This window comes from Gigantopelta aegis, chromosome 8, assembly GCF_016097555.1.
Source record: "Gigantopelta aegis isolate Gae_Host chromosome 8, Gae_host_genome, whole genome shotgun sequence".
In the NCBI taxonomy this organism is placed as follows: domain Eukaryota; kingdom Metazoa; phylum Mollusca; class Gastropoda; order Neomphalida; family Peltospiridae; genus Gigantopelta; species Gigantopelta aegis.
In genome coordinates, this window is record NC_054706.1 from 12,600,690 (window position 1) to 12,628,616 (window position 27,927).

The 27,927-nt window shown below is 36.3% G+C and overlaps 1 protein-coding gene across 1 annotated transcript; it reads left to right on the top strand.

Moving 5' to 3' along the window:
- Positions 1-3,198: 3,198 nt before the first annotated feature.
- LOC121379990 (germ cell-less protein-like 1) lies at positions 3,199-27,315 on the top strand. The gene is made up of 15 exons (XM_041508698.1): positions 3,199-3,352; positions 4,987-5,110; positions 7,292-7,388; positions 8,244-8,341; positions 10,219-10,265; positions 14,944-15,075; positions 17,864-17,948; positions 18,633-18,723; positions 19,535-19,666; positions 20,384-20,453; positions 22,840-22,915; positions 23,536-23,597; positions 24,437-24,520; positions 25,148-25,235; positions 26,571-27,315. The coding sequence occupies exons 1-15, from the start codon at positions 3,222-3,224 to the stop codon at positions 27,273-27,275; spliced, it is 2,022 nt and encodes a 673-aa protein (XP_041364632.1). The 5' UTR covers positions 3,199-3,221; the 3' UTR covers positions 27,276-27,315.
- The last annotated feature ends 612 nt before the right edge of the window (positions 27,316-27,927 follow it).

Below are 27,927 nucleotides of genomic sequence, written 5' to 3' on the forward strand. Positions count from 1 at the left end.
TATTTTACTTGTATTCAGGCAGGCATGCCAGAATGTTTGCAAAATTAAGGGTGTGGTTGGAGGTCTAAATTGAGGTGAGCATTATAATGTCTAGAAAATGTATACTAGTTGTCAAAAAACTTTATATTATACAATATGTATTAAAAAAATAAACTGCAATTCGTTTTGGCAAGGTGGTTCAGTCCATGGAACCCTTCTGCATACGTGACTAATATATTATGGCTGCTTGTAAAAAAAAAAAAAAAAAAAAATCTATTTAAAGGAAGGGACAATCAAGGCATTTGACCTGGTATGCATATTCAACGCTATATAACACATTATTGCTAAATATCAACACGCATAATCGTATAGTTGATTAATAAAACGGTTAAATGTGACGGCTATTATATATAACGGGCGCAGCCATTTTGTATCATCCCAGTGAATACGCCCTCTCGCGAGCTGGTGGTTACGTAATACCTAACGTATACTATCACGTCAGGAATTAGTCTTCGAAATGAAGAAACAAAACACCTGATTTTTGCGAATGCATCGCAATATTCTGTAATAATAGTCATGGGCGTATGGGTACTCATTGATTTAGGGGGGCTGGAGGGGTTGATTTGCCCGAAATTTTACCCAGATAAAAACTGCCCGAATTTTTCCCTACTGTTTTTCCCGAATTTGCGCTTCCCACAAGCAGGATAGCACAAACCATGGCCTTTGTTGAACCAGTTATGGATCACTGGTCGGTGCAAGTGGTTTACACCTACCCACTGAGCCTTGCGGAGCACTCACTCGGTTTGGAGTCGGTATCTGGATTAAAAATCCCATGCCTCGACTGGGATCCGAACTCAGTACCTACCAGCCTGTAGACCGATGGCCTAACCACGACGCCACCGAGGCCGGTGGCTGCTTGTAAGTCATGATGTTCACATTTTCTTAAAGGTTTGTCTGGGAAATACATTCAATACGTCTTGATACAGGATCGTCCCATTTGGTGTGGTACACATAGTCCATCCACTCTTGATACTTCATAGTAAAGTCGACGTCTTATACATCATTTGGTGGGTAGGCCTACATGGTGGATACTGTCTTGTAGCTGCTGCTGCTAGCATGTTTGATATTTGATACTCCTTGGAGTAATAGTACATCACTTTTGTATAATAGTACAGCAAAGTATTGTCTATATATCCTGTCCTGGACGAAAGAGCCTATGCAAGTCAACACCTGTGTCCATGGTAGGTGTGTGCTACAGCAGTCTGCTCTGAATGTGCACGTTAAGCCTTATGACCTGACCCGATCTAACCTGCCAATATATGATTCAGAATCATAAACGTCGATGTCGTTGTGGGGAATCCAGTATGTTTGATACAGGATCAACAATATTGCTAGAACAGTAGATCCCGGAGAAGCCAGTGTCACAGTTACAGTACGACCTTGGTGTATTCGTACAACCTAGAAAGCCCAGTATGATGCAGAATTAACAAATATAAAAATGTGTACAGCCTAAAGAAGTGGAATAATTTTTAAAGTTGGTCTATTGATGCGCATTGGTGTGTTTTCGTATAAGAACATCAAACTTTAGGTAACCGGTCAAAACCCCCTCAGTCAAAACCCCCTCCAGTCTAAACCCCCTCCAGTCAAAACCCCTTCCAGTCAAAACCCCCTATTTAGAAAATAAACCCGAGTTTCTTATAACTGTTATGTTATAAGAAATAAAAAATAATGCAAATAATTGATACCAAAAATATAAAGTATTGGAGTTTATTCACGCTTGCATATGATATAATTTAATTGCATAGAATTTCATATAATTGCATAGGTCACAGTTCATTAGATCACATTTAGATCTACTTCCATCTGATGCAGTGTCCGATGCCTTTCAGTAGCTAAGATCAAACAATTTATAAATATTGTTAATTACTATCAAGTTCTTTCATTATATTATTTTATTATTTAAGGATTTTTCCAAGGCTTCCCAATTACATTAATCTCTAAGATCAAACATGGCTCTAAGATCAAACATTTTACAAACATTATAATTCCAAGTCTATGAGTAGCTTCATTTAAAGCCTTGAAGTCTATGTCGTGTAACATACACTAAATAACAACATAACTAAATATATTTCAGAGAATTATTTATGAAAAATTAAAACAATTATCCATCTATATCAACATTATACTAATTTTACCACCATAAATACAAACAAAAATAAGAGGTTTTTTTGACCATTTGACTATTTATTGTAGGGGGTTTTGACTGGAGTGGATTTTGACTAAGGGGGTTTTGACCGGAGGGGGTTTTGACCTGGATTCCAAACTTTAAACTCAATCCTAACCCTAGAGAAATTGGTGGGCTTAATAAGCTAGTATATATATATATATATATATATATATATATATATATATATATATATATATATATATATATATATATATATATATATATATACACACAAGTATATAGCAGATGAGCATCACACTTGAATATCACATCCTAAAGAAATCTACGTGTTTCGTGCACAATTATCTTTGATGTAATTATTTTATCTAGGGAATCAGGTGTAGGCTACATGCCAGAGGATCATTGCACTTATCCTGGAGAACACATAATGTTTGGTACGAGATCACCACGCTTCATGAATAATTCAAGTATCCTAATCCAGAGAAGCCAGTGTGCTAGATACAGTATCATGCTTCGTGAATAATTCAAATATATTCCAACGATGCCAGTATGCTTGGTGCATGATCATCGCACTTCATGAATAGTTGAAGATCAGAGCCCAGCCCAGTTGAAGTTCAAAGCATAGTTAAAGTAATCATGGGTTTGTGTAATATTTTCTTTTTAATTACTTTTGCACAAACACAAAATAAACTTTAGAGTTGATTATGTATGGATACCTTTGGTTATCCTAAACCAAGCTTCAACATTATGCCTTCAATTATTATTTGTATCGATTCAGTCCTTGGTTAAGCTAACTACTGTTTAAACAACCGTCCCAGAATTCACAGAACTGTTATAATATTTCTATTGTGTACATCACATTATACTTATGTTTTTATTGTTTAAAATTGTTTTCTATTGCTGTGTACAGTGCTACCCTCAAGCACGTGTCACAGAGTGGAGCATCTCAATATATTTGATATATCAAATAAAGTTCGGGTTTTAGGTCTCACCAATGTTTCATTTGGCTCTAACATTGCAAAGGGAAACTACTCTCATTTCATTGTACTTCAAAATGGGAAATTCGTTTGAAACATTGTCTAAAAATGTCAATGAAAGATTGGACAGGGGCCAGAAACGAAAACGAGAACCAGATGACCAAAATGTCAACGACAATAATACAGTCGATTTGCACACTCCAAAACGGTAAACTAAAATAATGGTGACTTAAAGGCCGTCCTATCCTACAATTAATTTGTTTGTGTAAATGATTTCGGTTTCAACTTTGTTTTGACAAAAGAACAATAAAAGTGTTTTGGAAATAAAGAAACAAAACAGCAACTATTTTTATATGCAGTTTAAAAAACAATCGGCTCAGAAATAAATAACTTCTTGTAAATTCCTTAGTATGGAAACGGCGTTCACAGTGCAATTGTTTGCAGTTCAAATGTGTTGTGCTGTTTATACATGTTTTCGACGTAGCGGTATTTCAGTTATTTATTATTTTATTATTATTATTATTATTATTATTATTATTATTATTATTATTATTATTATTTTTTAAAATCTAAATGACAGTGCCAAAGGGAAGTCCTACCTTTGCTTTGTAACATTTTATTAATGCAAAATAAAACCAACTACGTCTGTAGCTTGAAAGTTCCAGTAGCTGGCAGGTCACATGATGAAAAAAAAATGAATGTGCTAATTGGTATTACATTCTACCTGGGCACAAGTTCTGACCTTCATTATTTGGTTTGGGCAGGATTTAACTTAGGTGGTAGAGCACTTGTCCGAGCTGCTTGGGACATAGGATAGAAGCACCTAAAAAAATCCACTATTTCATTTTCACCATTTCCTGTGCTCCACGACTGGTTAGCTTGAGTCACCTCCAGCCCTACCCCTTATTGATATTGATATGTTGGGTAAGGCTAGAGGAAAGTCTATATAATGCGTTGGCAATTGTCGACAACCAAATGGTTGCAAGCTACTGTTTTTAAAATACACATTGTTTCCTAAATCTGATGCCACAGAGCTTTAGTTTGATTATCCTCGAGTCCAGTAATGACATTAAATTTACATGTTGTTAACCAGTGATAAAGCTACAGAAAGAAACCCAACGCCCGTATACATCATTACATGAAAGTACAGCGCTGGTTTGTTTTGCATAAGGGTGTTGGGTTTTTCTTCGTGTACAGGCATTCTGCCATAAAATAATTTGAGGGTACATAATTATTTTAAAACGAAAAAACAAACCATACATGTATAAGTTTCCCATCTATGTAATTATGGGTCGAAAATGTTTTGAAATTGGACTCTAACCATTTCATGCACTTTAACAAATGTTTAACAGCAGTTCTTTTACTATAATCTACTTAAATGTCATAAAAATATATCCATTGATTATCTGATTTTACCCTCTGGCATAACCATGTTAATTTGCTGCTAATTAAAAAATGGAGCAGGTTTTCTTTGAAGAATACGCATGACACTGTCAGAATTACTAAAAGTTTGGCATCCATTCACTGATAATTAATTAATAAATGAGCTCTAGTGGTGTTGTTGAACAAAACAAACTCCATTCTTCATGATAGGTATCATTATTTGGTTCATTAGAATATATCTAAAACCAAAATATATATAATTATATACATTGTGTACATGTATATATTATATATTATACAATAAACTGAGTAAATACTTTACATGCACATGTACATGTAGTGAGAAATTATCTATAGTAAAACACCACTTAATAGAATTTACAGAACATTTTGCCAAAATGAAATTTAAATGTTTTGTAAACTTATTGTCTTATAAACTTGTGAATTTTTCTTGTATAGGAAACGGTCTCAGTCAACATCCAAGTACATCTACGACACTCTTTTTCTCAAGAGCCAAAATAGTGATGTCAAAATCGTAGCCCTTGGAAGGGAATGGCTGCTTCATAAAGTGTACCTATCACAGGTACGGCATTCATTGTATATGGCATTTTAGGAACAAACATGTAAGTTTCGAATCAAATATCTATGCCAACAGAAAATGGTAGAATAACCTAGCACTTTTACGTCTAAATACAAAAGGTTATAAATCAACTCCAATATAGCCAAAACTGTTAACGGTAACACAACAAATGAAAGGTAAAGTTTTTCTTTCTGTTCTTTTAAAACACACATGTGTAATTTATGCCCAAGTACATTTTCAGATTGGACATACATATTCTTTCCTGAAAAGGAGTGTATTCTTCATTTATATACAGATCTTGTTTTCCCATGATAATTGAGGAATCCAATTTGAATAATATTCCCGTGAATGAAAATCATCTGAATCTGATTAGATTTTAAAAAATGTGTATTTATATAAACACACCATCTGTTCAGGCAACATCCATTAAAAATTTAATTTTCATGTTCAGGTAGTAATAATTAAAATATTAATTACTATATTAACATCGAATTGTGAATTAATTAGTCACTAAGCACACTTAAAAAAAATCCCCAGATATCTGTGAAACTCTTGGGTTCTAGACGATTCCTGTGAAGTAACGTTCTGGTAGAATTTGTTTGACAGTCTCATGTATTAAACTTCAGCTGTTGTTTGAATGTAGACCTACACAAGTTTAGAGATCGCTACTAAATTTTGAAACATTAAACAGTAGTTGCTAATCAATTTTCAGTTGACATGAAATATCGCTATTTATTTCAAAATTTTGAAAACAAAATGTTCCTTGAGTACCAGTCAGGGGTGGGGAAAAATAAAATTGTCAATTGGTCCCACTTGATGTAGTCACTACGGGGGTGGGGGGTGGGTGGGGGGGGGGGGGGTGTTGGTAAAGAAAGTAATAAAAAAAAGAACATTTAAAAACATTATTTGCCAAATAGTTTAAAAAAAAATCATAGCGACATTTGTACAGTTTTATCTTTTAATCATGAATGCGAAACCATAAACATGAAAACATGAAACGGTTTTTTGTTTTGTTTTTTTATCACATCAGTGAAAACCCCCCCAAATTGTATATATTTTACATTATGGAATAAATAATATAAAAAAGGAATAAAAGTTATGAATTTTAATTCCCATATATGTATAAAAAGTACGAGTATTCAGTACTGTGTATTTCCTGTCTTGGACAGAGAGGCCGGCCAAGGCCGGCAACTGTGCCCACGACAGGCGTGCGCTACAACAGCTTGCTCTGAACGTGCACGTAAAACCCTTTGACCTTGACCTTGACCTTGACCTAGTACTGTGTCCTGAAAATTAATAAAAGATGGCACAGTTGAAGCGTTTGACAGCCTGAGCTAGCACATGTTTAGACAAAGAGAGTAATAACGTCATCACTGATTGGATGAAATTTGACCTCTACTGGCTCTAGAGATAACAGTACATGTAGCTGTTCTGCTTACTCCCACTTGTTAAAAAGAAAGGTGGAAACCTTTTGTTAATTTTAAAATCCTTTATAATTATTGGATACACTACACTGAACAGTCAACAATAAATACATTTATAGATTATTTCAGTATATTTTATGCTATTTTAAGCAGTTTGTATTGCACAAAAGCCTCTTGCTTTCGGACTAGGACATTCGACCCAACAGAGCTCCGTACATAAGTGTTGACAGGTGTTGATTGTAACCAGTCGCAAATTCTGGGTCCTTTGTTTTAATTGGAGTGTAATACCTTGATGGCTCTCTAAACCAAGAATGGTGCTATTGTTAACGTCTTGTTTAATCTCTTGACCAGCTCAGCGACAAATGTTAATGTGTAGCCTAGTCAGTGGCAGTCGATTGACACTACTGTAGGTCCGACTTCAGTGACTGGCAATATACTTAGGCAGACTTTAAAATCACAAACGTCTGAAACACCAGCCATATTGACCACTATTTATTTATTATTTTAAATCATGCACGAGATACCGATATCTGGGCAGGCTGGTCCACTTGACGATAGGAATTTGTTCCAATAATAGAAATGGACAGGTGCTTCGGACCGACCAAAATGACAAAAGTGGGACCGGCAAACGCATGTTTTAAAAAAATAATTTCGGTCTCAGAGATCGAGAATCGGTCCCAGACTGGGAAGAAAGGGCTTTTCCCCACCCCTGGTACCAGTGCTGTTATAGTATCATGTTTTTATTTGTTTTATCTTTCAGTCCAGCTACTTCTCGAGCATGTTCAGTGGCCCATGGAGTGAATCTTCCCAGAATACCATTCATATTGACATCACTGACCAAAACATTAATGAAAATGGTAAATCTTTTAGGTGTTGATGGTGGCAAGTAGCTTTAAATGCACATATATCTATGCTTAAATTCCTCAAATGTAAACCCAAATTGATAACTAGTAAAACATGCTGGATGCATATGAAAAGTGAGATTAATTACACATGTAAAAGAATGATAGGAGGGCATATGATTTACATGCATATATATAAGTGGCATTTTATGTTAAGCAACCACCTGACATTTCAGTATCCGTATTTTTGAGTGATTTACCTCAGTTATGTTACGGTATTCGGTATTGATACAATATTGATATTGAGAGGTATTTTCGGTATACTCTGCTTTAAATGCATGCCCGAGTTAAATCTCACCCATTAATTTCATCTAAATAAAATAAAATTCCATACACAAGGCCTTCATCTATGTTTTTTTCAGCTATTTTGGGTTTGTCAGATATATTGTTAGTGCTTTACTAAGTGGCATAAAACATTTATCAATACCAAAATTTTGGTATTTTGAGATTTGCTTGGTACAGTAAATTGGTATTGACATGATACCGATACCAAACAGTATATATGGTATATTGCCCAGCTCTAGGGTGCAGATCAAATTTAATGCCAGGCCAGGGAACATTTTGTTCAGTATTGCATTGCAATTCACTATGCAAGTTTCAAAGATCACTACACAATTTTAAAACATTAAACAGTAGTTACTAATCAATTTTCAACTGACTAGAATTATCGCTAATCAAGATTTTGAAAACAAAATGTTCCCTACAGGCTGAACCTGTAAGCCGTGTATACAGTTAACTATAATTGTTATAAAATTTTGATTGTGTTCTCTTGCTATATGTTTCCTGTATTATAAATGTATGTATTTTCAGGTCTGAAAATAGCTTTTGGTTCTCTGTACAAAGATTATGTGATCATGAAGCCGGTGGAAGTGATCAACGTGTTAGCGGCGGCCTCACTCTTCCTACTTGTAAGTTCAGTGATTTATCATGACATTCTTATTACACTATTTTCAAGAGTAATATTAAGGATAACATACATATAGAATACTAAACGAGCTTGCCTGTCATACCATTTTTATGAAATGAGTGAACAGTTTTTGGTATCTTGCGAGCGAAAGTGAGTCACATACCAAAACTGTTCACGAGTTTCATAAAAATGGTATGACAGGCAAGTGAGTATAGTATTCTATTTATTACAAACCAACTGCAAACAAGATGCAACGCAGAAGTACGGTAAGCAGATGTCGAAACCACCTACACATTATTTTTCTGCGAATTGGGTTAGCAAGTGATCTACATCACGCTCACATCACACCGATATTACACTAGTTAAATATTGAGTGATTGTTATGTCACGAGCAATATCTTACACTGGTGTAGAGGCACTGATTTTCCGCGATCACGGAATCGCGGAAATACGTATCTGAAACGGAATTCCCGATTTTTTTCCAAAACATTATTTAACTTTAAATAGCGCATTTGATTAATTAAAATTAATTTTTCGAACTAGAAACTATGGACACCGACAGCTGACTGTGCTACGCTACGACACTAGTACCTTTGTATGTTATGCCAAATGTTTAATGTAGAGTATCTAGACGTTTTACCAGTCGTGTTTTCTTCGCTTATTCCCGGCGATTTAACGGAAAAAACCGAACATTGTGAGCTAAAATTGTCCGATATTTACTCAAGTGAAAGATATTAAGTTATGTTTACTTATTAATTTTTAACATTTGTGACATTACAAAGGAATGCAGTAATTGCATATTGTATGCCAGGCTTTGTTCAAAATAAATTATACAAGGGAAGTGGTTTATAGTGTGATCGTTTGTAGTTATTTTCCCGATCATATCGTAAAGAAAACCGAAAATGTCCGAAGTCTGTGTCGTGGCGTATTCGTGTTTAAATTTAAACCAAAAATAAATACAAACTACTGACATGTTTTGCCTCATTGCATATTTATTTATTTTATACCAGCAATTAATTGCGGTGTGTGTGTGTGTGTGTGTGTGTGTGTGTGTGTGTGTGTGTGAAACAAAAACAGAATTTGTTTAATACTGAAACGGAAAAAAACAGAATTTGTAACATTATGAAACGGAAAAGGGAAAAATCTGAAACGGAAAATCAGTGCCTCTACTGGTGTGTAATAAATGTGTATACAGAACTTTGTTTTCACTTCCTATTTATTACATACCTATTCAATCTTACTATAGTGATAACGGCCTTTTGAAATTGTGTAATAAATTTATCCTGTATCGCACATATGTGCAATCTGGACCGGAACTTTTAAATGGGAAATTCCCTTTTTCTTTTTACTGCAGTTAGTGCCTTTTATTTACTTACGTCATATATGATTTACAAATGATGTCATATCATATTTGAAATATTACACAAGGCTGCCGCAGGGTATGATTCTTAATGTTAAATGAATCCATGAAAGGAGTTTTGATCATAGATTTAACAAAGTGTTTTTATGACATTAAATTAAAAACCATTTTTGTAAAACATAAAGAAGGTATGTAATAAATACAGAACTTCACATACATTGTTTTCACTTCCTATTTATTGCACTTGTTTATTTTGCGAAAGAACATACCACTCGTGGTATATATTCCTACACAAAATAAACTCGTGCAATAAATATGTTTATTTTGCGCAATAATATATACCACAAGACCACGTATGATGAGTATGTACTGGTGCTTACAGCTAACAAAAAATTTAGTAGTAATAAATGTTGAAAAATAATATATAATAACACTAAAACAATATTTGCCTGTAATATACGAACATGTAAATACACATTTGTTTGTGGTATGTTTCTTCAATACGTTTCTGCTTGCAGGATGGTTTAATTCAGCAGTGTGTCAGCTTGATAAAAGAATCTATAAGGTATGTTGTTGAGGTCAGATGAAGTTTTATTGTTTACAAAATATTGCTCAATTTTTAAAAGTGTTTTTCTGTTTTATTTACCATCAATCCAAATATATAGAATCTAGATTTATATACTTGATTTTAAGTTGGCAGGATTTATAATTGTGCAGTAAATTAGGAACTTTATTATTATTATTTTTTAATACCTTTTAACACTACCCTCAGTTTTTTTTATTTTGTATGAAAGTAAAGTTCATGTTTTAACTGACATCACTGTTTGTATTTATGTTTTGAAAATCTTAGATAGTAACAGAATGTAAAAGTGTCCATTCCCTTTTCAGTCCTGGAAAGTTACAGGTATGGACATTTGACATGGATCATGGACAGTTATAGACAATGAAACTTGATTAATGATTTAATTTTTTTGCCATTTAAAAGTAATGCAAGAAGAATGAAGCAGTTTATATCAAAACAATGTAATACCAGCGTTCGAAATAAGCACTTGTCCGTTTGTCCAGACAAGTGAAAATTTACTAGGACAAGCATAATTTGCCGTAGTGGTTATCCGGTGGACAAGTAAAATGTTTTTCTACAAAGCAGTATCAGAATTTTTAACAATTGTTGTACTTCCTCCAAAAAACAAACAAAAAAAACAACCCACCGAAATCAGCGGTTTCTCATTGCAAACTGTTAATAACAGTATTATACAAATATCGTGGTTTGAGAGTTAAATAAACATGGTTTTGATAACATAATGGTCTTAACTCGTGAATATTCAGAATACCTTGGACTTGCGATTGAGTTCCGAATTCCCCACTTGGAACGTCTCGGCTGATATGAATAATTTATTTGATTGATAAATTATATTCGATACCATTTGTATTTTAAAAAAACAACAACCCCAAAAAACCCCAAAACAACGTTTATAGTTTAGTTGTTTAAGTTTAAAATGAAGTAGTTGCCTGTTTACCACAAATGTAAAAGTTAGTTTTCCTTAGATTTTTTGTGAATTACTGATTACATCATCGGTAATGTGATAAAACGAAAACCTGTTAGATGGGATAATCCAAGATTAAAAACACATTAGTTAACATTTATTATTTTATTATTTAGGTGTATGTTATATTTACATATATCTCTGCAGTGAATTTTATGAAATAAGTTACTTAAAAATAATTTTGTATGACAAAACAAAATTACGATCGATCAACAAACCCGTGAAAAAGTGGGATAAGCCTGATATGTGGTTTCTTGTTGATTTGTTATCAGAACAAGTCTGAAAATAACAGGACACCGGTCATTAAAAAAAATAAAAGTAAAAATATGGCTGGGCTCCCCACCATAGAGGTTTCAATCCCCCACTCCAGATATCGTTACTATGGGCCTAAATAAGTGTTGGGTCATGGACAGCCCAGTACAAATGTTTTTTAATGTGTAATTTGCCAGGCTTTGGTAACCACAAACTTAATTAATATGAAGAGTAAATATTTCTGTGTTGAAGCAGTGCAATATATGTAGTATGTTTTAAAATGCATATTTAAAGGGTTTTTAAAAATTGTTTTTACCATATAATGGACGTGTTTATACATGTACTTGAATTGTTACTAGAACGCATTTGCGTTTTCGGGGAAAAATAGTTTCCTGTGCCCTATGCGTTGCAAATGGCTCAACGACAAAGTTTGGGGAAAATAGTTTCCTGTGCTTATTAATAGACCCGAGGAAGCCCTATGCATTGCAAATGGCTCAACAACAAAGTTAGGGGACAATATTTCCAAATCTGAGGGAACAGGAAGGGTAACCAATTCTTCGGTTACGTGAATTATATTTGCATAACCCGTTGGTTACCTGATCGGTTACCTCAAAATTACATTGAAATTATATTTTGAATACATAGTTTTTAGCTGAAACATAAAGTTAAAACAAATACAAAAGAAAACATAAAAAAAAAAAAAAATGTCTTTAATGCTTGCTAAAGTTAACAATATTATAAAAGAACTGAATATCAGCCCCAGTACTGAAACAAAATACAGGGGCATAGCCAGAAATTTTCTTAGCATTACGCACGCCAAAGGCGTGCCCGAGCGGGGATATTCGGGGGCCTCCCCCTGTGAAAATTTAGAAAATCAGGACGCCTGTAGATGCAATCTGAGCCTTTTCGGAGGCATTTTTTAAATTATTTTATTTTATTTTATTTTTTTGGAATCTTTTGTCGAGTCAATTTTAAGAGGATATTTTATAGAACAATTACAGACAGCCTCGACCTATTCCCGGATTTAGTTTTTGTATTACACATGCGTACTGTGCATAATTGGCGCATCACCTTTGAAATATATACATAATCATTTGGAGGGATTCCTTTTTGCATTGGCTATGCTACTTTCACTTGATCGATGGTACTTCTATACTACAGTGACGTTCCAAATGTTTTTTTTTTTTAAAGCTCATTATGCAGTGTTAGTATTTTTCAATTTTTTTGACACTTTTGGATTCCTGTTTACATTAAAACTGTTTTTAACATATGCAAAATTATAGCCAATCCAATATTATATCTACATACATACCTTTAAGAGATAAAATAGCAGTAGATAATTTAGCTGTCCCTAGCGGTCTGAGCACATTTCTTTAAAACTTTAAAAAAAGTTTAGACTGGTCGCAAGTTACAACTGTTGCAATATAATGTTGTTTACAGGTTTGCTGCCCATCAAGTATCTAAAATTCAGCCTAAAACATTTGTCGGAATACTAGTACCGGTACTAGTAGTAGTATGTCTGGAGTAATAAACTTCCTGTAATCGTGAAGTTTGCAAGTTTTAATTTCTGAACGTTTACAGGTCATGACGTAACCAATTTGCGGTTCGCTTAAATTTAATTTTGCGTAACCGACACGCGAACAGAACGGTGGTTCGCATGAAATATTGTGCCCTGCAAACTCATCCTTTAACATGAATATTTAGTCCTACCCTTTAAAACTGATCATTGGACGAATCATCTAGTTCCATTGTGTTTATTTAAAGTAAATTGTACCTCTGAAAGCACACGGTCCTGCAGGTAGCAGTCATCATTTATGGCAGAATATTATCTTGGACGAGGCTCCGGGTTAGTTGTCACTACAGTACTTTCACTTCAGCTTGTGTTGTGTTTTTGACAAATGTCAATTAAGCAACCAAAGTTAAATAGAAACCTTTATTATGAAGTAAGTAAAGTACACCTTATTCATCATCTTTATCACTAGCTTTGTTATTATAAAGTTATTTGAGTTGCGAACGTGATTGGAATTAGTTTACAAAAAGTAGGCCTTTCCGCAGTTACCGGACAATCATGAATTTTATTTTTTATTTGTTAAGTTTTAAACATGTGTTTAACAAAATAAATTCTTCGGCTTGGATTCGTGGAAAGATGTTGACTGTATTTCATTTTCAAATGAAATTACAACATGTCAGAAGTCCGACAAAACATCATCTTGTTTGATGATAAAATGCACCCCAACCTCTCAAGCCATGTGTTTATAAATTGCATCATTTTATCTACATTTTATTGTAGTTGTTATTTGACAGTTTATTACTTTTTCCATATTTAATAGTGAACAGAATAGAACAAAGACTTTTACCTCAATCCAAACCCCTGGAACCTGGATACCCATTGAACTTACTTGGGCCCAATTTGGTCCATGGGTTTAGGCTACTGTTTAGAGGAGATTCACTTCATCATGTAAATTTGTACGTACTAGTATATGTAACAGTACATGATTAATAAAGGACAACAGTTACATAATTTTAACATTTGGTGACAGGCATATTTTCATTTATGACAAGTGATTTCGACAAGCACTACCAAACAATTATTTCCAGGCCTTCAGCTGAAAGTGAAAGCTAAAAACCAGTGACATGTTCTGAAGGAAATTGTTCTCGAGAATAATTTAACTGGCTTTCATTGAATCCTAAACAAAAACAATTTTTTTGTGTGACTTTGTTCCATGCTGAAACTATCTTGACTGTAAAACATTCTACAATTTGTTTTAGTGACATAAGTCACGAAATTACGTGCAATCTGAAGTGAAGAGTAGGCCTAATAAGCGAATTGGTTCAAAAAGAAAAGCCAAGTGCTTTAACTTTTCCTTCCATATCCACCTCCTACCCTACATAGATGGACAAGTGGAAATATTGGTGGACAAATAGATTTTGTGGTGTACTTGTCCAGTGGACAAGTGAAATTTTGTTCTTATTTCTATCACTGAATACGTGTTCTATTAGATTACCTTGTGAATTGCAGAACGATCTTCAATAATCCTAAAGACAAGTCATGCAAAATGTGTTTAAATTGTTAACCAAGTCTATTTTGTAGTTTTGTTTAACGACACACCACTGGAGAACATTGATTAATTAAACATCGGCTATAAGATGTCAAACATTTGGTAATTCTGACATGTAATCATGAGAGAAAACCTGCTGCATTTTTCTTAATACAACAAGGAATCTTTTATATGCATATTCCACAGACAGGAAAGCACATACCACAGCCTTTGACCAGTTGTGGTGTATACAAACCGAGTTCTTGGGTTCATTTATATGTGATAGTTTTTGTTTTGTCCTTTAATTCTGGTTCTGACACCTTATAACCATAAATAAAATGTGTTGAGTGCATCGTTAAATAAAACACATCCTTCTAATCCTGGTAACAAAGTATATTTTTATTGTCAGTGTCAAAACCGTGTGCACCTATTACACAGCGTCACAGATGTATGTTCTGCCAGAAATAGAAACACTCTGCTTTGACTGGCTGCTTCACAATCTGATGTATCAGAGGGACTACACACTGCTGAGAGAAATAAGGTACGGAGTTGTCTGCTTAGCAGGTCATTGAATGTTTAATCTCACACAGTAATGCCTAGCCTCATAGGTCACTGAATGTTTAATCTCACATACAGTGATGCCTAGCCTCACAGGTCACTGAATGTCTAATCTCAATACAGTGATTAGCCTCACATCTCACATACAGTGATGCGATGCCTAGCCTCACAGGTCACAATGTTTAATCTCACATGTTAGCCTCACAGGTCATTGAATGTTTAATCTCACATACAGTGATGCTTAGCCTCACATGTCACTAAATGTTTAATCTCACATACAGTGATGCCTAGCCTCACAGGTCACTGAATGTTTAATCTCACATACAGTGATGCCTAGCCTCACAGGTCATTGAATGTTTAATCTCACAGTGATGCCTAGACTCACAGTGATGCTTAGCCTCACAGGTCACTGAATGTTTAATCTCACATACAGTGATGCCTAGCCACATCACAGGTCAGTGATGCCTGACAGGTGAATGTTTAATCTCACATACAGTGATGCCTAGCCTCACAGGTCACTGAATGTTTAATCTCACATACAGTGATGCCTAGCCTCACAGGACACTGAATGTTTAATCTCACATACAGTGATGCCTAGCCTCACAGGACACTGAATGTTTAATCTCACATACAGTGATGCCTAGCCTCACAGGTCACATACAGTAATGCCTAGCCTCACAGGACACTGAATGTTTAATCTCACATTAGCCTCACAGGTCATTGAATGTTTAATCTCATCACATACAGGACACTGAATGTTTAATCTGATGCCTAGCCTCACAGGTAACTGAATGTTTAATCTCACATACAGTGATGCCTAGCCTCACAGGACACTGAATGTTTTAATCTCAAATACAGTGATGCCTAGCCTCACAGGACACTGAATGTTTAATCTCACATACAGTGATGCCTAGCCTCACAGGTCACTGAATGTTTAATCTCACATACAGTGATGCCTAGCCTCACAGGTCACTGAATGTTTAATCTCAGATACAGTGATGCCTAGCCTCACAGGACACTGAATGTTTAATCTCACATACAGTGATGCCTAGCCTCACAGGTCACTGAATGTTTAATCTCACATACAGTGATGCCTAGCCTCACAGGACACTGGATGTTTAATCTCACATACAGTGATGCCTAGCCTCACAGGACACTGAATGTTTAATCTCACATACAGTGATGCCTTGCCTCACAGGTCACTGAATGTTTAATCTAGTGATGCCTAGCCTCACAGGTCACTGAATGTTTAATCTCACATACAGTGATGCCAAGCCTCACAGGACACTGAATGTTTAATCTCACATACAGTGATGCCTAGCCTCACTTGGCGAGTTGGATGTATAATCTCACATACAGTGATGCCTAGCCTCACAGGTCACTGAATGTTTAATCTCACATACAGTGATGCCTATCCTCACAGGACACTGAATGTTTAATCTCACATACAGTAATGCCTAGCCTCACAGGTCACTGAATGTTTAATCTCACATACAGTGATGCCTAGCCTCACAGGTCACTGAATGTTTAATCTCACATACAGTGATGCCTAGCTTCACTTGGCGAGTTGGATGTAGCTTACTGCTATTGTGCTCACTTGGCGAGTTGGATGTAGCTTACTGCTATAGTGCTCACTTGGTGAGTTAGATGTAGCTTACTGCTATAGTGCTCATTTGGCGAGTTGGATGTAGCTTACTGCTATAGTGGTCACTTGGCGAGTTGGATGTAGCTTACTGCTATAGTGCTCACTTGGCGAGTTGGATGTAGCTTACTGCTATAGTGCTAGCCTCACTCACTGGTATAGTGCTCACTTGGCGAGTTGGATGCAGGTTACTGCTATAGTGCTCACTTGGCGAGTTGGATGCAGCTTACTGCTATAGTGCTCACTTGAAGTGCACTGCAACAGGTCAACAAAGAACTGAGCCCATTGGTAGGCAGTTCATTCCTCTTTACTGCTAATTTCACTACTGATTATATAAGGGTGTCTAAGAAAGTACACTTGAAAGACCTTTTAATGCTAGTAAGAAAGAAGGTGTTATGTTATATTTAATCAGCCAACTTTACGAAGCCTGGTTTAGTTTTACACATGTGTAACAACATCATTTACATGTTTAAACACCTGCTTTTAATTTGGCCTGAATAACTTGTATCAAACATTTTGATGGAATTATTCGTGATGACCACAGTGCTGAATCTATAAAGATATTGTCAAGAGCATAATGTTCAAGTTCTAACACTGCTGTTTCCTGCAACTGGAATCACCTCTGGAGATATAGTGCCTTTAGTTACTCTTTCCATTTCATTACGACTTAGCTAATAAATCAGTCTTTTTGGTTGATCCTTTGATCAATTTCACATTCCAAATCTGTCCACAGTATATGTTGTCATACTTGTGCAAAAATACATATAGCAGACACATCCATTTTTTTAATTAAAATAATTAAATAAAAAATATTTGATCTGTTTTATTGTACTTTTTCTCATTAGCATGTAATTTACATGTTATACTAGGTTATTACCAAATTACTTAGAATTGATAAACTTGACCTCTGCATAAAAACTGTGTGAATCGGGTATCGTTATACATATCATGGCTCGAACACTAGAATTCATCATAAATTATTGAGTGTTTGGTATCTCATGACTGTAAAGTAGAGGTATCATGGCGTGCCTAATAATATTAATACTAATGTATTTTAGTTTTGTTTTACATGTGCTACTTTCAGTTGAGTCTGTATTAACCTGGAATATTCCGTTTGGCTTTGTTTCAGTGAGACCCTGATGGAGGTGTTGATCAGCTCTCCGGATCTGTTTGTTTTACAGGTGGAGATGGATGTGTACAGCCTCATGAAACGGGTTCGTTGTAAGACACTTGATCTGTGTGAATGACACATCTCATTTCATTTAGCCCAGTGGTAATTCGCTCGCTTGTTGTGCAGTCAGTCTAGGATTGATCCCCGTTGGTAGGCACATTGGGCTATTTCTCCTTCCAGCCAGTGCACCACAACTGGTATATCAAAGGGTGTGGTATGTGCTGTCCTGTCTGGGATGGTGTATATAAAAGATCCCTTGCTACTAATGGAAATATGTAGTGGGTTTCCTTTCTAAGACTCAGATTTACCAAATGTTTGACATCCAATAGCCGATGATTGATAAATCAATATGCTCTAGTGGTGTCATTAAACAAAAAACAACAACACTAACTTTCATATAGCTAAATTGGATTCTAGCATTTTTGGTTTAGTATCTAACATCTGTACAACATTCACAAGACACACTGTGGATAAAATTATGATTATTTAGAACCTCGTATCTTCACTGTACATAACCAACCATAATGGAGGGAGGTACATGTAGTAAAAAAAAAAAAAAAAAAGAATATAGTAATATAGGATCTTCAACTAAACCAGTCGAGTAGTTATAATCTGACAAGGCTTGTGTTCATTTTGTTATTGATGGGGGAGGTTTGGAGGAGAGACTTAAATGACGTTAATGTTGTAAGTTATATGAATATAAAGAAATTGTCTCCCTTGTTTTCAGTGGATGTTTATGCACTGTAAACCGTCATGGGAAGGTAACTCTGAGCACCTAGCCGATGAATCGGAACAGTTCTTCAAGTCACGTATACAAGGTTTCTGTATCATGTTACAAACGTTTTCCCTTTTGTTTGATAATGTAATTCTTGTTTGTCATCATTCTTGCCACATGCAGAAGAGGCCATGTGTAGTAGAGGGGAAAGAATAGTGTAGAGGGTGGGTGGGATGTAGCACACCGGTAGAGTACTCACCTGAAGTGCAATGAGTCGCAGGATCGATTGCACTCTATAGACTCCAGGTTTTTCTCAACCAGTGCCCTACAACTGGTACATTTAATTAAAGGCTGGTATGTACTATCCTGTCCATGGGATAGTACATGTAAGATCCCCTGCTGTTTTATCGGCAGGAGTACTCGAGAAATTTAATATGTGTTTCAAAAATTATATATTGTACATACATAACAAAAAAGACCTCTTGCTGCCTTTTGTTAGCAGTAGCCTTTGTGGGAACAGCAGGTTTCCTATCAATGTCGATCATCGAAATAGATGTAGTCTGTGGGTCCACTGGACTGTTTCTCGTCCCAGTCAGTAGCCCTCATCTCATGTGAGATGGTGCATATAAAAGACCCCTTGCTGCTAAAAGAGCAGCCGATGGAGTGGTGGTGGCATGTTATTTCTTTTATTTATGTTGTCCTTAACCCTATGTCTGATGCCACATAACCATAATTAAAATGTGTTGAGTGCGTTGTTAAATAAAATATTTATTTCAGTTTTTTCCACATGGTGTAGTTTAAAATGTGCTTAGGTGTTTTGTTTTGGTATTCTCACCAGAAATTAATATAGCGTCAGCTTTGTGCCATTCACCTTTTATCATCTGCCAGTCTTAACTGTGTATTGATGTTTACAGGTAACCAATGTTTCCTCGAGTGTCCGGAAGGTAAACCGTTTGTTGGCGTATTCCAAGCTTTGAGGTGGCAACATATTGTTCTGGACATTGCGTCCATCCGACTAATAGAAAACGACAGAGTCATTCCAAAAGGTGAGTAACTTTCTTTATTATCCACATAGTTCAATATAACCGGTTTAATAATAATCATACGAAGTGCACGTGTAATAACAAGTGTAATGGTGTAATTTTGGGAAGTGTCGTCATAACATGACGCCGCTTTCCCTGTCCTGGCCCAGACTGTACATATGAAATATGATGTCATTTCGTCCTCTTCTTCTAGTTGTGGTTGAAACATTTTGAGTTGGGTCTTGTTATTCATAAAGAAAACAACAATAATAATATGGATAATAAAGAAATTATTACACTTGTGTGCGAGTCGTACTGATTTTACGAAACTCGGACAGTACCAAAATACTGACACTTGTTTTGTAAAATCAGTATGACACACAAGCTTGTATAATAATCTTCTTTTACATGTTGGTCATTTTGTCTTAATAGAATGTCTGTAAGTGAATACTGGGAGAGATATTTCTGCTTCACGGATCAACACTGGAGGAAATTATCATGTAATATTCACCCCCAGTAGTTAACACAAAGTTGTTTGTATGGTCAGCCTGTAATAATTTTGTGCTTGGTAGTTACCAAGCGACTGTACTTCATAAAAATAGCAGTCATGAAGCCCTCTCAGTGTTGTATTTTTGACATACCAATTGTATAGTAGAACTACATGCAAAAATTAATGGTGGTATGCAACCTTGGGGTAAATGCCAAACTGATACTGACACTTTACAATGTTTTTATCTTCAGCCTGGCTGGAATCATTCTACAAGTACCAGTGGATGCATGTCCTCCAGCTAGAACAGGGTAAAGATGATGGGTAAGAATGATCATTGTCTGTAGTCAGTGTCTTGTTATTTAATTCATAAATGTATCTGAAATAATAACTATTTGAAGTATTTACATTTCTCATCATGATATTTACATAGTTAGACAGTTACATTTACTTACTTAGCCAGTTTTGTTTTCATCGTGCTAGGTTGTTGTTAAACATCCATCCATCTATTTATCCATCCATCCGTCCATCCATCCATCCATCCTTCCTTTCATTAATCTATGCATTCATCCATCCAACCGGCCTCGGTGGCGTCGTGGCAGGCCATCGGTCTACAGGCTGGTAGGTACTGGGTTCGGATCCCAGTCGAGACATGGGATTTTTAATCGAGATACCGACTCCAAACCCTGAGTGAGTGCTCCGCAAGGCTCAATGGGTAGGTGTAAACCACTTGCACCGACCAGTGATCCATAACTGGTTCAACAAAGGCCATGGTTTGTGCTATCCTGCCTGTGGGAAGCGCAAATAAAAGATCCCTTGCTGCCTGTCGTAAAAAGAGTAGCCTATGTGGCGACAGCGGGTTTCCTCTAAAAACAGTGTCAGAATGACCATATGTTTGACGTCCAATAGCCGATGATAAGATAAAAAATTAATGTGCTCTAGCGGCGTTGTTAAATAAAACAAACTTTTTTTTTCATCCCTCCATCCTTCCATTAATCTATGCATTCATCCATCCATCCATCCATCTATCCATTCATTCATTCATTCATTCATTCATTCATTCATTCATTTCAAAAGCACTTTTCCATTTGAAAACACTGTTCTATGACTATAATTAAAAGTGTGGTATGTAAATCAGCCAGTTCTGTCAGGATCTGTCCCAGATCGAGCCCCTGGCTATCCAGAGACGGGACCCGGGACAGACATGCTCGAAACCTTCGTGGTATATGAGCATGTTAAAATATATCGGCTCGGCTCGGCTAACTGTGATCTGTCCCAGATCGAGCCCCTGGCTATCCAGAGACGGGACCCGGGACAGACATGCTCGAAACCTTCGTGGTATATGAGCATGTTAAAATATATCGGCTCGGCTCGGCTAACTGTGATCTGTCCCAGATCGAGCCCCTGGCTATCCAGAGACGGGACCCGGGACAGACATGCTCGAAACCTTCGTGGTATATGAGCATGTTAAAATATATCAGCTCGGCTCGGCTAACTGTGATCTGTCCCAGATCGAGCCCCTGGCTATCCAGAGACGGGACCCGGGACAGACATGCTCGAAACCTTCGTGGTATATGAGCATGTTAAAATATATCAGCTCGGCTCGGCTAACTGTGATCTGTCCCAGATCGAGCCCCTGGCTATCCAGAGACGGGACCCGGGACAGACATGCTCGAAACCTTCGTGGTATATGAGCATGTTAAAATATATCGGCTCGGCTCGGCTAACTGTGATCTGTCCCAGATCGAGCCCCTGGCTATCCAGAGACGGGACCCGGGACAGACATGCTCGAAACCTTCGTGGTATATGAGCATGTTAAAATATATCGGCTCGGCTCGGCTAACTGTGATCTGTCCCAGATCGAGCCCCTGGCTATCCAGAGACGGGACCCGGGACAGACATGCTCGAAACCTTCGTGGTATATGAGCATGTTAAAATATATCAGCTCGGCTCGGCTAACTGTGATCTGTCCCAGATCGAGCCCCTGGCTATCCAGAGACGGGACCCGGGACAGACATGCTCGAAACCTTCGTGGTATATGAGCATGTTAAAATATATCGGCTCGGCTCGGCTAACTGTGATCTGTCCCAGATCGAGCCCCTGGCTATCCAGAGACGGGACCCGGGACAGACATGCTCGAAACCTTCGTGGTATATGAGCATGTTAAAATATATCGGCTCGGCTCGGCTAACTGTGATCTGTCCCAGATCGAGCCCCTGGCTATCCAGAGACAGGACCCGGGACAGACATGCTCGAAACCTTCGTGGTATATGAGCATGTTAAAATATATCAGCTCGGCTCGGCTAACTGTGATCTGTCCCAGATCGAGCCCCTGGCTATCCAGAGACGGGACCCGGGACAGACATGCTCGAAACCTTCGTGGTAGGAGCATGTTAAAATTCCCAGCAACTGCAGTTCTGCCAGTTAAAACATTCTGCAGCAGTAGTGATATATTGCTCCTCATAGTGCTGACCAAACGTTAGATTATGACCATGGGTATTGCAGGGCACCATTTCAGATTTAATTTTGTATTTTAAATGGGGACCTGACACAAGGGTCTGTTTGATATTACATTTTGTTCCGATGAGAGTTTAAATTTTTTTTTTACTCCGATAATCTTTACTAAAAAACCCCAGTAGTCTTAAGATCCTTACTATTCAAGCAGTTTATATAGTTGTGTATTGTATATATTTCTGTTTTATCATTTTAGACCTAAAAATGTGGAGAAAGAAACATTCCTTTCTCGTGCCATGCGATGTGGACGAGTTTTGGCCAAAAAAGACACGGTGAGACCTTTTACAATACTGTTTTTTAACCACTAGAAATTGAAGAACGGCAAAATCGGTTTTGAAAGAGTATTACAATATGCACTATTTCTGATCACAAGCATATCACAAGCTACAGATACTTGGTGCCTGAACACATAACACAGCGATTTGTTTGTAACTTGTAATTGTTATGATATTGATGCTTTCCGATGTAGTTTACGTACCCATACTGAATACACAGAGAGGGTTTCTGCAAGAGAATAACGAAGGATATAATTATGTACCCTAAAAGTTTAGAAATTAATGGATATATTTTTGTAATATTTAGACTGATTATAGTAAGAGAAAAGCTGTTTAGATTTTGTTAAATTGCATGAAATGCAGAGTCCAATTGCAAAACATTTTTAACCCATAACCACCTAGTATGGGCACTTATGGTCTGTTTTGTTGTTATTATTTACTCTAAAATTATTTTCTGACAGAAAGGCTGACAGAAAGTCAGATGGTGTCTTAGCTTGTGGACAAAGTCAGCGTTTTTATTAAACTGCGTTTTCATTTTTATTCTAAACTTTTATTTTTTTGTGTGAAACAATGTTTTATTGCATTATGAATAATGAAAAATTGTTTTACCATTTCAGTTTTGCTGGAGATGGGTTGGCTACAGCTACGGTATAGACCTGATCATCACCTTTCAAAACCGGTTTGTTTGATTATCTCTCTATATAGAAACAATTCTCACACACCCAGTGGTGAGAACATCATTTGCTATTTATGGTAACACTCACCAATATCAATACATGTCTGTGTGATATCAATCTAAATGTATATGATTGGCTGCTCCTAGGTGATCCAGTCACCACAGGCATACCATGCAGGGGAAAAGCACAATCAATATCAATATCGCTGTGACGTATTTAGAGAATAACCAATGAGCGACGAGTAATTATGGATTATCTGATAGACGGATAATCCGTTATTCTTAGTAATGAGTTGGTTATTCTCTTTATTACCCATTGTTAATATTTAACGATTTTAAAAGTATATTTACATTCCCTCCACCATAACAAACTTGACCAGCTAAAACAATATATCCATATGTGCCATTACCAGTGCACACTTAACAGTGTGCTTAGAATAGTTCTGAAACAAAGTAAAAGTAATAAAATGTAACCCAATTTTAATATTAGTGCATATATTGTGTAGGTTTATTGTTTAATATATCCCTTCTTTTATTAGAGGAGATAAAAAATGGTTCTTTTCACTTATTATTCAGGCTTCCTCAATCGATCTCTTTGATCACCTCAAATTTTGACTCTGATTTTTTTTTTTTCTCCATTAGGGCATTACTTTTTAAGTTGGTTCACAGCAGTATAATAGATTAATGAAACAGTGGTCACTGCAGGTAATAGTTGAGTAAAAAATCAGTTACTTCTTCCATTGGAGAAATCTATTATGAAATGTAATAAATAACATTTTTTATTACAAATTTAACAATTAAAATGAAGGCATCACTGCAGACTAAACAGCATGTATTTTCAGATTGCTGTCGATCAAAAGGAGTATGACTTGTGAAAACTACACAGGTTCCATAACAACGCAGTACAGTAGAAACATCTGTATTAGGTAAGTATCAGGCTTTTCTATATTATTTCAGATACTGAAGATCTATGTGGTATGTGCTGTCCTATCTGTGGGACGGTGCATATAAAAGATCCATTGTTACTAATGGGAAAATGTAGCAGGTTTCCTCTCTGAGACTATATATCAAAATTACCAAATGTTTGACATCCAATAGCCGATTGTTATTAAATCAATGTGCTCTAGTGTTGTTGTTAAGCAAAACAAACTTTTAATTGTAAGATGTGTCCTTACCTTTTTTAAATCAAACTTGCAAAATAATGTTTTCTATTTAAAAGCATGCATTTATGTTTCTTTATTTCCTTACTAAATTAACATAAAATAATGTTTTCTATTTAAAAGTATGCATTTATGTTTCTTTATTTCCTTACTAAATTAACATAAAATAATGTTTTCTATTTAAAAGCATGCATTTATGTTTCTTTATTTCCTTACTAAATTAACATAAAATAATGTTTTCACTGGGAATTTAAAGTTGATGAGGGGTAACTCAGTTATTATCCTGTTACTTTCATTGGTGAATGTCGTTGATCAGCTCTTCTGTTGGACTTTTAAAAAAATAATGAAAGTTTGCAAACAGGTTATTAATTTTAAGCCATTTTATTTTTTTAGGCTGACACTTGCATCACTAACATCCGATGGACATGTGCACAATCTAACAACAACAGATTTCAAGAAAATTAATCTGAAAAAAGATGAGGTAAATATTAGATTAAATAACTGAAACAACAAAAACCCAAAACAACTTGAGAATGTTTCATGTAACTGAACATTGACAGGTAGATAAAACACAAGTCAGAAATGTAGGAAAATAAAGATGTGAAAATGAGAAATCTTACTTTAGTTTTTCATTAATATATCTACTGCTCCACAACCCTCAACTCTTTTTCTCACTATTTCCCCTTTATTCATCTCACAATCCAATGTCATAATGACAGTTTCTTGTACTTTTTCTCACTATTTCCCCTTTATTCATCTCACAATCCAACGTCATAATGACAGTTTCTTGTACTTTTTCTCACTATTTCCCCTTTATTCATCTCACAATCCAACGTCATAATGACAGTTTCTTGTACTTTTTTTCAGGGATAGCTCTGGCACTCGCCAAATCACCAATTGTGAATTTTGAAAGCAGTTGGTGAATTTTATTTTAATTTGGCGAAATAGTTTCATGTAATAATTGACATTTTGAAGAAAATATCTGTCGATTTCTGCAATTTTTGAAGTTTAATGGACATTTTAGCAAAATGTTTTGCTCACCCAGAGCTAGCCCTGGGGTTTTTTCCCTTTATTAAAAAGCAATATTATTGTAAGCTTACCATTATGAGCATTATTTACGGATGAAATTTTAAATCATTAGTCATATTTTGTTTTCAGTTTTGTTAATTATTAGCCATGTTTTATTTAAAAAGTAAATTGATTGAGAGTCATATTCTGTTCTACAAGTCTCACTGTTAATCATATTTCCTTCTGAGCCATAAATAGTAATTTTTGTTTTCAAAGTTGAATTTGTAGTTCTGAAAGTCATAATTGGTTTTCTGGTCCCACTGCCCCCTTTCCTTTTACTCCCTTGAATTCCATCGCATTTCTTCTCAATCTGGCAACTTCTCCTATCTTTCAACTTCTTTTACTGTCCACCTTCACATCCCAGTCCTTGTCTCTCCACATTCCAGTCCTTGTCTCTCCAACCTCAATAGGTGCTTGTCTCTTGTGGCTATCTGTGCCACACACCTGTCATTCCCCATCAGCTTAGCCTGAACACTTCGGAGAGTGTTCAGTAGTTACCTCTGGTATAGTTAAGAGGCACCAAGTCTTGTAACCACCTACTATAGTCCCCATCTACTGGCAGTCGTTAGTTAATGCTGTGGGTCAGACAGTTTTATTAGTGGCAGAGGACGAGGATGCCAGGTGGGTGCAGGGAAGTACACAGAGACTTAAGATGAAGTCTTAATTGTTAATAACATTAATGTTTTTTTCAAAAATAAAATTTTTGGTTACTTATTGTTTGAATTAATAGTCCTGCCTTATTTTTCAGACAGTAGTTTTAATTGCGGTAGGTACAGAATTCAAGTTCCCGATGTTCATCTCGATGAACGTTTTGTTTACAACTCCCATGTCCAGCATCCCACTACCTCGGTTAGAAATGCCAGTATCGACAGACGTGCTCACCACGTGTACACAGACTGAGCCACATGACACTCAAGAGGAAGAGGCGGTGGTGCCGAGGACGATATCTCACGGAGATCTCACTGAGGTGGATGTCTTCCAGATACCAGACGATGAGGAAGATATTCCCGAGGAAGATATTCCCGTGACGATGTCATCTTCCACAGCCAGCTTAAATACACGGAACCTAACATCAGCTTCCACAGCAAGCTTAAATACACGGAACTTAAGGACGTCATCTTCCACAGCCAGCTTAAACACACGGAACCTAACGACGTCATCTTCCACAGCCAGCTTAAACACACGGAACCTAACGACGTCATCTTCCACAGCCAGCTTAAACACACGGAACCTAACGACGTCATCTTCCACAGCCAGCTTAAACACACGGAACCTAACGATGTCATCTTCCACAGCCAGCTTAAACACACGGAACCTAACGATGTCATCTTCCACAGCCAGCTTAAACACGCGGAACCTAATGACATCATCTTCCACACCCAGCTTAAACACATGGAAATGTTTAGGTCAAACAAGTGAAAGAGCAAATCACAATCAAGGAGATTCTTCTTAAAAAAAGAGATTTTATTTTAATAAAGTTGTTTTTTGTTTTACATTATTGTTTGTATTATGTACTTTTTGACTCGGGGTATAGTTTTGAGGGTGGGGACGAACAGATAAAGTTTGTTTTGCTTAAAGACACCACTAGAGCACATTGATTTATTAATCATCGGCTATTGGATGTCAAACATTTAGATATTTTGACATATAGTCTTAAGAGGAAACCTAAATTTTTTCATTAGTAGCAATGGATCTTTTATATGCACCATCACACAGACAGGATAGCACATACCACGGCCTTTGATATACCAGTCGTGGTGCACTGGCTGGAGTGAGAAATAGCCTAATGGGCCAACTGAGGGGGATCCATTCTAAACAGATCGTGCATCTGGCGAGCACTTTACCAGTGTGGTACGTCCTACCCTCGAACAGATAAGGGTTTTAGTATAAATGTATTGGATTCAGATCACGAAAAACGTTTGCATAATAGTGTTCATACCACTACTTTGGCTTGTGTTTAATTCCATTAAAAAGAGATCCCCTTTTATTAGTCCTCTACTGGTCCAATCGGAGGGGACTATAGATTTCATCTCCGACTATCTGTCTGTCCATCTGTCCCACATATAGTTTTCTGGCATTTTTATTTTCATAATGCCTTAAGATAT